Consider the following 12,893-nt stretch of genomic DNA (forward strand, 5'->3'; position numbering starts at 1 on the left):
AAGATGAAAAATACCAGAGTTCTGGCACAGGGACAGCCGGCTAGCACTAGCTAGCACTACCTCGGAGTAGTATTGATATAGAATCGTCCAAGATAATATTGCGATATGTAACTTGAATCCCTTTTTCCCCCCACATCACTAGAACACACGCACACACACACACACCAGCACAGCAGTGTTACACCTCACTGCAGCTGAACATCGCGGCACAGTACTCACACCCCCACTCCGCCTAATCCGAGTGACGCCTACTACAATTTCTTAGGCAAACTCTCCACTGATTCTCAATGGGTTAATACATTCATCAGCAGCAGATAGAGTCCGTGGAAATGATCCAGTGATGCACCTGTAGCTCCACCACCCCTGCCCATGCATCATAAATCACACAGCAACCATACTAATTAAATGGGAATTTCTCAAATGGATTCCGTGCTTGGAGAAAAGAGCCAGGTCATTTATCCTGTGGCTGATAAGTCTACGCAATGTGACCGGTTAATGGATAGCTACTCTCTGATTTTCGAGGACTATAAGGCCATACCATGTGATGATGAATCCACATCTCAAAAGTTGATGAAGACCAGTGACTGGATATAGGCTATAGCAGGGGTTTAGGCAACCCTGTCCCTGGAGTGCCACAGGTACTGCAGGATTTTGTTCCAACTTGGCACCTCACCTGACCAGCTGAGCTGATTGATCAACACACCTGGTCTTCTAAGGTCGGTTAAATTAGAACACGAAGGGCCTGCAGCACACCAGGTCCAGGGTTGCCTACCTCCGGGCTATAGTGTGTGTGTGTGTGTGCAATGAAATCATGCAGTAGTTGTTTCTCTATGGTCATAATGACTACCTCTGGATGAGGTTTCACCCACTTTGAAACAAGACCATATCCTATGGATTAGAGACATATGCGCCATATTCTAGTAGCAGCACATTGGACCATGCTAACTAGACAAGTTATATAGAGCACATCTCCTTAGGTGGCGTGATCATTCTTTCAGACATGAGCTCATTGATTGATGGTATTAGTAAAGCTGGTACGCAATATACATTACTCATGATGAACGTCCTTGGCAGACTATTCTCTAGGGTCAGGGAGTACAATGAGGAGGAGGACCACCAATCTACTACATCTTTCATTGCAGATCACTATAAGTCATATGGAGGAGAATAGTATGTTTGGGTTAGAATCTCAGAGCGACTGTGAGGGCGAACCATCCATTTACTTAACTATAAACATACAAAGAAGTACTCTGAATGCGCACTTCATAGCGAAATGAATTGCTAGTATTTTGTGTAAACGCAACAGTCCCAATGTTGTTTCTGAGACTACTTACAGACTGGAAGAGACCACATTTTAGCTACACCCATGACAACACAGGGAATCAAATCAAATGTTATTTGTCACCTTGGCCTACAAACACACACACACACACACACACACACACACACACACACACACACACACACACACACACACACACACACACACACACACACACACACACACACACACACACACACACACACACACCGACTCAGATAATTGGGCAGTCTATTCCAATGCACCCATGGATTGCAACATCTGATGCAAACTACATTACACTTATAGAAAAACAATTTGTGCTATCTAGATGCTCCCCACAGGAGAACCCTTTGAAGAACCCTTCTTGGTTCCAGGTATAACTTTTTGGGGTTCCATGTAAGGACCCATTCTACAGAGGGTTCTACCTAGAACCAAAAAGGGTTCTCCTATGGCAGTGGTTCCCAAACTTTTATAGTCCCGTACCCCTTCAAACATTCAACCTCCAGCTGTGTACCCCCTCTAGCATCCAGGGTCAGCGCACTCTCAAATGTTGTTTTTTTTCCATCATTGTAACCCTGCACACTATACGATACATTTATTAAACATAAAAATGAGTGTGAGTTTTTGTCACAACCCGACTCGTGGGAGGTGACAAAGAGCTCTTATAGGACCAGTTCACAAATAATATGGAATATTTTTGCTCTTTATTTAACCATCTTACGTATTAAACCATATTTGTTCATTGAAAATTATGATTTTTTTATTTACTTAACTAGGCAAGTCAGTTAAGAACAAATTGTTATTTACAATGACAGCTTAGGAACAGTGGGTTAACTGCCTTGTTCAGGGGTAGAGCAACAGATTTTTACCTTACCAGCTTACCAACCTTTCGGTTTCTGGTCCAATGCTCTAACCACTAGGCTACCTGCCACCCCAATGAATAACTCACTACAGGTTAATGAGAAGGGTGTGCTTGAAAGGATGCACATAACTCTTAATAGCGCGATTTGCCAAGGCCGGATACTCTGAGCGCAGCTCAATTAAGAAATCTGGCACTGGCTTCTGATTAAATTCAATTCCCACAGAACCGCTTGTTGCAATTTCAACGAGGCTCTCTTGTTCAGATATTGGTAAGTGGACTGGAGGCAAGGCATGAAAGGGATAACGAATCCAGTTGTTTGTGTCATCCGTATCGGGAAAGTACCTTCGTAATTGAGCACCCAACTCACTCAAGTGCTTCGCTATATCACATTTGACATTGTCCGTCAGCTTGAGTTAATTTACACACAAAAAAAATCATACAATGATGTAAAGACCTGTGTGTTGTCCTTGTTAATGCAGACAGAGAAGAGCTCCAACTTCTTAATCATAGCCTCAATTTTGTCCCACACAATGAATATACAGTGCCTTGCGAAAGTATTCGGCCCCCTTGAACTTTGCGACCTTTTGCCACATTTCAGGCTTCAAACATAAAGATATAAAACTGTATTTTTTGTGAAGAATCAACAACAAGTGGGACACAATCATGAAGTGGAACGACATTTATTGGATATTTCAATTTTTTTTAACAAATCAAAAACTGAAAAATTGGGCGTCCCACTTGTTGTTGATTCTTCACAAAAAAAATAGAGTTTTATATCTTTATGTTTGAATCCTTCAAAGGGTTCTCCTGTGGGGAGCATCTAGATAGCACAAATTGTTTTTCTATAAGTGTAATGTAGTTTGCATCAGATGTTGCAATCCATGGGTGCATTGGAATACACTGCCCAATTATTAAAAGTGACGTCTTTCAAGGTGTCAGGCAGTCCCTTGGCAGCAAGAGACTCTTGGTGGATGCTGCCGTGTACTCAAGTGGCATTGGGAGCAACTGCTTGCACTGAGCGTTCCCACTCCACTATGTCTCCCTGTCATGGCTTTTGCGCCATCAGTACAGATACTAACATGAGCAGCAGCTACACTTGGCTACATACGGACCGTTAGTGGAATTCCCACGAGAGAGTAACGGTTAATGTGATTGGATGTAAATTATTTCACTAGGCTACCTGTATTTGACATTGTGTTGTTATTTCACTGAACACTAGATGGTTTAATGTTATTTTTGGCAGTGAAACGAGGCTACTCAGGCGAGAAAAAAAAGTCATCCAAATGTATAGCCCCGTTGGAAAATATAAATGGACTGTTTGAAAATGTGAAGGAAAAACAATGTTTAAAAAAATAAAAACAAATTCATATTATTATTGTTTAAAAAAAAATGTGAATCACATTTTTATTTGGCGTACTCCCGATGGCATTGCGCGGTACCTCCAGTTTGGGAATACTTGTCCTATGGGAACAGCTGAAGAACCCTTTTGGAACCCCTTTTTCTAAGAGTGTGCACGACTACGGCAACATTTGCAAATCCTTCCTTCATTCCTCTTGGACCTATTTGGTTTCTTCCAGTAGAGTCGAATTTGAAAGGTCAGTGTGGAAACTGGAAAACAAGACTCATGACGCTTCCCCCAAATGTCTGTTTAGAGACCCCACAACACCACGCTGTGTTATGTCTGAGGAAATACATCTGGCTGGAATGACAGAATAATGAATAGAGTACTGAAAGGCTTTGTCATTCTCGTTTCATTTAAGACGATATTTGAGACAATGTTTGAGATCTCACAATATACCAATTGCGACATTAAATCAAACGAGCTCAAACGAGTCTCTGCCCACCATGCTTATGGCCAAACCAAATCAAGTCAAATCAAATTGTATTGGTCACATACACATGGTTAGCAGATGTTAACGCGAGTGTTACGAAATGCTTGTGCTTCTAGTTCCAACAGTGCAGTAATATCTGACAAGTAATCTAACAAATGCACAATGACTACCTCATACACACAAATGTAAAGGGATGAATAAGAATATGTACATATAAATATATGGATGAGCGATGGCCGTGCGGCATAGGCAAGATGCAGTAGATGGTATGGTGGTAGATGGAATACAGTATATGCATATGGGATGAGTAATGTAGCATATGTAGACATTATTAAAGTGGTGTTATTTAAGGTGACTAGCGATACTTTTATTAAATCCATTTATTAAATATATTAAAGTGGCCAGAGATTTGAGAACTTAAAACTTTCCACCTTCTCCACTATTGTCCCGTCGATGTGGATGGGGGGCTGCTCCCTCCGCAGTTTCGTGAAGTCCACAATCATCTCCATTGTTTTGTTGATGTTGAGTGAGAGGTTGTTTTCCTGACACCACACTCCGAGGGCCCTCACCTCCTCCCTGTAGGCCGTCTCGTCATTGTTGGTAATCAAGCCTACCACTGTAGTGTCGCCTGCAAACTTGTTGATTGACTTGAAGGCGTGCATGGCCACGCAGTCATGGGTGAACAGGGAGTACAGGACAAGGCTGAGAACGCACTCTTGTGGGGCCCCAGTGTTGAGGATCAGCGGGGTGGAGATGTTGTTTCCTACACTCACCACCTGGGGGCGGCCCGTCAGAAAGTTCAGGACTAAGTTGCACAGGGTGGGGTCGAGACCCAGGGTCTCGAGGTTAATGACGAGTTTGAAGGGTACTATGGTGTTAAATGCTGAGCTGTAGTCAATGAACAGCATTCTTACATAGCTATTCCTCTTGTCCAGATGGGATAGGGCAGTGTACAGTGTGCAGTGTGATGGCGATTGCGTCGTCTGTGGACCTACTGGGGCGGTAAGCAAATTGAAGTGGGTCTAGGGTATCAGGTAGGGTGGAGGTGATATGATCCTTGACTAGTCTCTCAAAGCACTTCACGATGACAGAAGTGAGTGCTACGGAGCGATAGTCATTTAGTTCAGTTACCTTTGCTTTCTTGGGAACAGGAACAATGGTGGACATCTTGAAGCATGTGGGCACAGCAGACTGGGATAGGGATTGATTGAATATGTCCGTAAACACATCAGCCAGCTGGTCTGCACATGCTCTGAGGACACGGCTAAGGATGCCAGCCCAGGCCAGGGTTAACACGTTTAAATGTTTCACTCATGTTGGCTGCGGTGATGGAGAGCCCACAGGCTTTGGTAGCGAGCCGTGTCAGTGGCACTGTATTATCCTCAAAGGGAGCAAAGTAGTTGTTTAATTTGTCTGGGAGCAAGACGTCGATGTCTGCGCCATGGCTGGTTTTCTTATTGTAATCCGCGATTGAGTGGAGACACTGCCACATACGTCTCATGTTTGACCCGTTGAATTGTAACTCTACTTTGGCTCTATACTGACGCTTTGCTTGTTTGATTGCCTTCCGGAGGGAATATCTACACTGTTTGTATTCGGTCATGTTTCCAGTCACCTTGCCATGATTAAAAGCGGTGGTTTGCGCTTTCACCGAGTCAGCATATACGTCAATGTTGTTGTCTGATGTTACCTGGAACATATCCCAGTCCACGTGATTGCTTCAATCTTGAACCGTGGAAACCGATTGGTCACACACCTCCAGGACGGATGTGTGTTAGGGATGAATGGCGTGAACCCGGTTACTGCCCAAAACCACTCCCATTTCCCGGGGAAATAAGTGTGAGAAGCCAGTGAATTATAATAAACTATTTATATGAACAGCATGGTATAAAATTAAACTGTTAAATTGTATTCAATGTTTAAACTGTCTTCTCTACAGCGTCTGTATGATGAATTATCAACGCTCAGTGTGGGGACAGACAGACATCTCAGTATGGAGCGCAGTTCAAGATGCATGTAGACCTATCATCTCATTATGGCATCATTTTTTCTTTTTAGGCCTACATCTGTTGCAGCATAGTCTATTCTACAGTAATATAAAGACTGAATGCGGGTCTAATTTACCCATCTGGCTTTCGGGGGTCACTCCGTTCAAATTGCATCCAAAATTGATAGACCTGTTCTAGATTGATATATAGCCCAATATATGGATGTCCTAGCCTACCTCTTTCAGGTGATACATTCAATTTAGTATTAGCTTTATATTTAGCTAATTAATGATGGGTTAAGCATAATAAGCTTCTAACTTAGAGCCTCTGTCTCTTGCGCAATACGCACCTGTGATCCATTGGCTTTTTTTCCATCAAAAAGCTCTTGGAGTCCCATGAAGGAAAAGCTAGACTAGAATAGCTTGCTGGAAATAATGTTTTTTTTCTTCTTTAAAAAAAATACCAATACACTATTTTAAAAGGGATACAAGCGCTTGTTTGCTGAATGTTAAATATAGCAGCCTATAGAACTCGGATAGTTTGAAAGAAGAGCAAGCGTGAGACGGCAGTAGGCTATAGCAGCTATTTCTGCAGACCCATAACCTTTCAATCTTCCTGAAGAGAAGTGAAAGCCTTTTGCATCTAATTCTAGTCCTATATTATTCAAGGATGTCATTAGAATGATGCCGTTAAGGACGACAAAACTTATTTCATTTAACTGTTGAACGCAAGGAAGGAATGAACGACAAAGAGAGAAAGAGGAGCTATGCTAATAACATTAGGGGAAATACAATATTATGAAAGGTATTTATGCGTCAGCCAACTAATTATACAAATAGGCCCTATTATATTTCAAAATTAAAGTCAAATTCGCTAGCCAATACTTGAAACTTTGTAGGTCTCATGTGCTGCACCAGAATGGCATGTTCACTCCCTGCTTTATCATGGTTTGAACGATGTGCATCATTCCAGTCAATATAATACAGTGTAATACAGTGCAGTACAGTAATACAGCTCACACTCCAGAAGATCAGTCTACTGAAGCTAGTTTTGTTTATTTACCCAGGAGAGCATAGAGCTAGCTACATCTATGGGCTTTGACATTTTTCTGTCATGCAAAATGTGCAGTAGCCTATAGGCCTATCATATATTGGATAATGGCACAATCTAGGCTCACAAAATGTATTTCATGTATGGCTCATCGGGATCAGGTAGCACCAGGCTTGAATTTATCAATCAAAGCTTTAGGCGCTTTTATAATGCTTTTGAATGACACTTTTGAGTTTTGGCGGGAAGAACTGGGTTAGCCGCTGAGAAAAGGGATTTATTCTCGGGATGGAACATTTGTAAAATAGCCGGGGAAATATTCAACACTAGTGTGTGTATGTAATTACTCTAATGAGGCTTCCAGGCAAGCACACGGGGCTGTGATTGAGTGGGGCCAGCAGAGCACCCAGAAACAGGGATTGAGGTAGAGAGAGATGGACGGACAGTTGTCGACGGAGACAGTGCGAGAGAGAGAGAAATGGTTCATGTGATATACGGCGGCCCCTGCTCCTCTGATGAGTGCAACCCATTAGGAAGGGAGCCAGGCAGGCAGCCATGGCAGTAGGAACGGAGGGGGACAATGACGGCTAGGCTACGGTGGCCATGCTATGTTGTGTCTGGTGCTGGGGGCAAGGAGCCGCAGCCCAACCCATAACCACAGAGTATAATGAACAATGACTGTAAATGTAGGTTTGATTTGAAATTTGATTTGATTCAAAATGAATGGACAGTTAGAACTATGAATTAATGCCAATAAAACATGGTGAGTGATGCCAGGGAGGTGTTGGGAACTGTCTTTCCAGGGTGTCTGCATCATAGCCATACTACAGCGTTTCCCCATCCTGACCACGTGAGAAACTCCTGGCCTCCCATACCCACCCCATATCGCGAGAAGGAGAAGAAAGGGAGAATAAGAGAGAAAAAAGGGGAAGAATAAACATTGATTTTCATCCTCCCTCCCCCCTCTAAGCTGAGCAATGATCCTGAGTGTGTCACACAGGAGGTCCAGCAGAGAGGATGTCTGCAGGATTGATTCCTATAAATTATACATGATCATCAAATTGCTTGTCTTGTTTGCCTTTGCCGCTGTTTGGCTCTGTGGGAGGTGTTGCTGAGTGGCTATTCTCTCAGGACGGTCAGGTCTCTAGAAGCTGAAATCAGTTTTTTTTGTTTATTTTGTCAAATGTCACGATTAATGCATGGACTAGTAAAGACCAGATTTGACTTTCTGCACAGGCTGTACTGTATTAAGTCATCTTGCGTGTGTCTTGTATCAAGCTAATTTCATGAATTGCGTTGCGTAAAGGACAGACTGAAACTGATACGGGGACCCTGTGTGAGTTCAGAGCCTCCAGACATAGGAAGCCTATAAACTGCATCTGAAACAGTCCTTGACTGAGCTCACGTTACACTAAAACCCAGAGTCAATCCCAGGAGGTCTTATTATCACAGTTCAAACTGGTTCCTGGTTCTGTTGGTCTGCCAGAACAGACAATAACTCTCTTCCAGTGGCTTTAAATGAATCGCTTAGATCACCTGAGGCCTTTCCTCTCTTCCCTGTGCCGGGTGGGTCTCCAGCCACCTCTACCCAGGGGAGGAAGGGGGGCCTCAGCCTCAGCCTCAGCTCCAGGGCAGGACGTGGTGTGTGTGGTGTCTGCCTCACCATGGCAACCCTAGAGCTGACACACTATGTGTATGTGCCTGTCTCACTGTCTGTCTCCCCCTCTGCCTGTCTCCCTGCCTGCTTGCCTGTCTCCCTGCCTGCCTGCCTGTCTCCCTCCCTGCCAGACTCCCTCCCTACCTGTCTCCCTCCCTGCCTGTCTCCCTCTCTGCCAGTCTCCCTCCCTGCTTATGTGTGTATTTGTATTCATGTGTGTATGTCTCGACTCTCCAGCCCGGTCCAAGAGCATGGTGATGGGGGATGTGTCCCGGGGCCCATGCCGGCCATCCTCCCCCAGTCTCCAGGAGGGGGCTCTGAAGGCTGGCTGGCTGAAGAAACAGAGGAGCATCATGAAGAACTGGCAGCTAAAATGGTTTGTCCTGCGCTCCGACCAGCTCTACTTCTACAAAGACGAGGAGGAGACCAAGCCACAGGTACTGAACATTCACACCTAAGCTCTTCTTCAGTTCATTGCAGAGGTTCGCTGAAGTCCTTTATTCGGTTTAATGTGGGACTTTCACTATAGTAGCTACTGTGGCTAGTTCAGATCCTCTCCAATAATACTTTGCTGTGGTTTTTTTCATCCGTTGCTTAGAAAAAATAGGTCAAATGAATTGTCTATATCACCACCTAGCATGGATAGATAGCATTGCCACCGTGCCCTGCCGAGAAGGAAAATCAGGATGAAACATAGTTTTGATACCGTTGCTCAATTTTGGTCATGACATTTTGGCATGGTCATGAAAGAGCTATGCGGTAATCAGGCAGACAGTTGTTTCAGGACCACCACACAGCATCAAGCCAGGAAAGGGTGATGAAGTGATCCATCAAAAGACAGCAGGCGGTAGTCGGTGGCCCAATGCTTCCAGTGTTCAGTGATCATCTTCTTACATTCCCGGGCCTGATATCCAAGCACCATTGATTTCCACAGGCGTTCCCACTTGACTGCTGCCCTTTTAAATGCATACCTGTCTCCCCAACACACACACACACACAAACCATTGAGTTCTTTCAGGCTGGAGAAGCTCTGCATTAAGGCCTGGCTGAATGACTGAAGGGTTTGATAGGCACCTTTTAATCACAGGCCGTCAATAGTCATCCAGCCAGTATTGATTTCTCCACACACACACACACACACACACACACACACACACACACACACACACACGCACACGCACACGCACACACACACGCACACACACACACACACATATGCACCCGCCCCTCCCTGCGCGGTAACCAGGATGTGTGTGAAAGTGTCAATCTGTCCGCTTTTTCCCCCATCTAATCAATAGAAATTGGAGCAGGGGGCTGTGTAAGCAATTCACACAGCAAGGTCTCGCACTGAGATGAAAGGAAATGATAACTGAAGGAAGGGAATTTGCATTTAGGCAATCTACAGCCATTTTTTATCATGTAGAGCAGGCCATTAAGGAATGGCTTGGTGTTTAGAGCCACAAAGGTTGCTACAAGACATCTCCAGAAGGGAGAATAATCTCAGATTTTGAGTTCCGTCTTAATTCTCCTCAGTCATTTGTCCCCATCGATATTCAAGGCACGTTGTACCCTTTTGGGAGCTCTGCTGGGCTGCTAGCCCTGCCCTGACATGCTACCAATTTGTTGCCATGGCGACTACTGTGGACAGCTTGATCTCTGGTTTGGCAGATCCCATCACTGTTTGATGAGGGATGATGAGGGATGCTGCCAGACTGGTAAAATGAGACCGGTTTTCCTTCTGAGTAGTCTCTAAATGAACAGGCCTCGATGAAGTTGTTTAATTACGATTTATCTCCATTCAGTAATCTGTACTCCTTCATCCTGAAAGAGATATATATAGAGAGAGAGAGATCTTCTGTCTGTTTTTTATCAATGTTTGTGATTTAAACGATTAGAGTTTAATCTCACTGAGGTATTGTTAATATTTGGTTTTTGAATGGATTCTGTGTTTGTTTATTCCAGGGCTGCATACCTCTGCAGGGCTGTCAGGTGAACGAGCTCACCGCCAACCCAGAAGAACCAGGGAGACATCTTTTTGAAATCGTTCCAGGTGAGATAATCCATCAACACCACAGCCTCTCCTCCTTTAGCAGAAAATACATGTGTTGCCAGTCAGGCATCACTGCACATGTCTGCAGTTTCCTCAATACCACACTGAGCCAGCAGGGGGCACTGCTGATGTTTTACAATGGAGACTGGAGATGCAGTTTCACAGACACCATACTGACTGGTAGATAAGCTTGGTGGCCCATGCTGGCCCATGTTGACTTCTATGCTTCCCGCAGTTATGTAAAATTCGCGCTATGTCCTTAGGGTGGTGGATCATAATTCATACACACGGGAAACTGTTGAGTGTGAAAAACCTAGCAGTGTTGCAATTCTTGACTCACTCAAACCGGTGCGCCTGGTACCTACTACCACACCCCGTTCAAAGGCACTTCAATATTTTTTTTTCTTGCCCATTCACCCCCTGAATGGCACACACACACAATCCATCTCTCAATTGTTTCAAGGCTTAAAATCCTTCTCCTCCCCTTCATCTACACTGACTGGAGTGAATTTAGCAGGTGGCATCAATAGGGAATCATTACGTTCCCCTTGATTAACCTGGTCAGTCGATGTCATGGAAACAGCAGTATATCACCCCCTAAGAATTGCATCCCTGTGGATGTTAATCTCTTTCGTGACAAAATCTCCAAACCAAGACTTCAGAATCAGAACTAATCACTGAGAACACATTGATGCATCAGTATGGATTCCAGCTCCTTGGCGAATGACATTTTAATACAGGGAAGAGAGAAAAGGGAATATTCTAATCTTGCCCAGGCATACTGACCCCAATAGCTGGTTCTCATGACTATCTCTTTTAAGGTTGACATCTATGTAAACGTAACCAGTGTGAAAGGGTTAGCTTGTTAGCGGTGAGCACGAGTAGCATTTAAATAGGTGACGTCACTCACTTCCGAGACCTTGAATTAGTTGCTTCCCTTGCTCTGCAAGGACTGCATATTTTGCAGGAGCGATAGGTAATGATGCTTTGCGTGTGACTGTCGTCGAAGTGTTCAGAGGTTCCCTGGTTTGAGCCCAGGTTGGAGGGCGAAGGAGAGGGACGGAAGCAACACTGTTCACATGTACACGGACAATACGCAGCTTTGCCTGGGGGCGAGTGTGCTGGAAAGACCCTACGCAGTCAACTCTTCACGTAGATATTGCAGCAGAGTGTGACCCCAATCAGCCTTTACTGGCTACGTGTGGATGAGCTCGGCAGGCAGCACACAGGGCTGTCAAGGCCATTTCTGAAGACCATTTAAACAGTGGGACAGCAAGAACACAATGGAAAGGGGACTGCATTTCAATCGGAGCTGTGCACTTTAGAAGTCTCTCACTCTCAAACCCAACTCAGCCCCTACATGCTCATTAGAAGATATTCAATTCTCAAGCCCTTGAGAGAAACTAGGTGGGGGGGGGGGTTTCTTCTCCCTCTTGCTTTCTCTCTTACTCTGCTTAAATGAATGCTTTTCGCTTCTCAGCCTTGAAATGAACAACCACTGAGTGCTCAGATTGACTATGGCGTTACGATAAAGATCCACTCTGGCAATGGGGTTGGGAAACAAATATTACTGTAAGGCTTCAACAGAGGCGCGGGGAAGCTTCTTGTGTACTTCTTGCAATAGGTCAAGAGGGGCCACTGCATTCACCCACATCACCCAAAATGTCTCCATATGGAGTCAGATCCACTCTGGACCGATGGTCCGGTCCTCATTCATACTATCCATTTCAGAATCGGTTTCGGGCAAAGAGCAGTGCCTGCAATTCATTGGCCCATTTGGGCTTTTGACTGTGCCATCTAGGGTGTTAGAGAGCCCATGACCTCTGAGGTTACTGCCTGCATAATTCTCCTAGCACTTTTGAGAAATGACTTGAAATGAGCATCGTTTGCCTTCTGTTACCACATCACGTCATCCTTTCAGAGTTGGGCTGCGCAATTATTCTAATTCACATCGAAATTGCAACATTGACACATTGACATCCACGTTTATAGCTTACTCAGTTGTTTTCCCCCTCTTGTAGCTGTTTCCTACACACACCAAACCCCGCCACCTGTCGCTCAAGTGGTGCAGTTCATCGTCCTAGCTGTTAGATCCACTATAAGTTTGCATGCGGTTCTGTTAAGTCAAATGCAGTCAAGAGATTGTAACAAACA

The 12,893-nt window shown here is 44.5% G+C and overlaps 1 protein-coding gene across 1 annotated transcript in view; it reads left to right on the forward strand.

The window, feature by feature from the left end:
* The window catches only part of LOC115144004 (rho GTPase-activating protein 22-like), a 40,022-nt gene that overhangs the window by 2,642 nt on the left and 24,487 nt on the right, over positions 1-12,893 (forward strand). Inside the window, exons 3-4 of the mRNA XM_029684570.2 lie at positions 8,927-9,126; positions 10,652-10,739. Of these exons, the coding sequence (XP_029540430.2) occupies positions 8,927-9,126; positions 10,652-10,739 (288 nt within the window). The remainder of the gene's footprint in view (positions 1-8,926; positions 9,127-10,651; positions 10,740-12,893) is intronic.

This window comes from Oncorhynchus nerka, linkage group LG16, assembly GCF_034236695.1.
Source record: "Oncorhynchus nerka isolate Pitt River linkage group LG16, Oner_Uvic_2.0, whole genome shotgun sequence".
NCBI lineage: Eukaryota > Metazoa > Chordata > Actinopteri > Salmoniformes > Salmonidae > Oncorhynchus > Oncorhynchus nerka.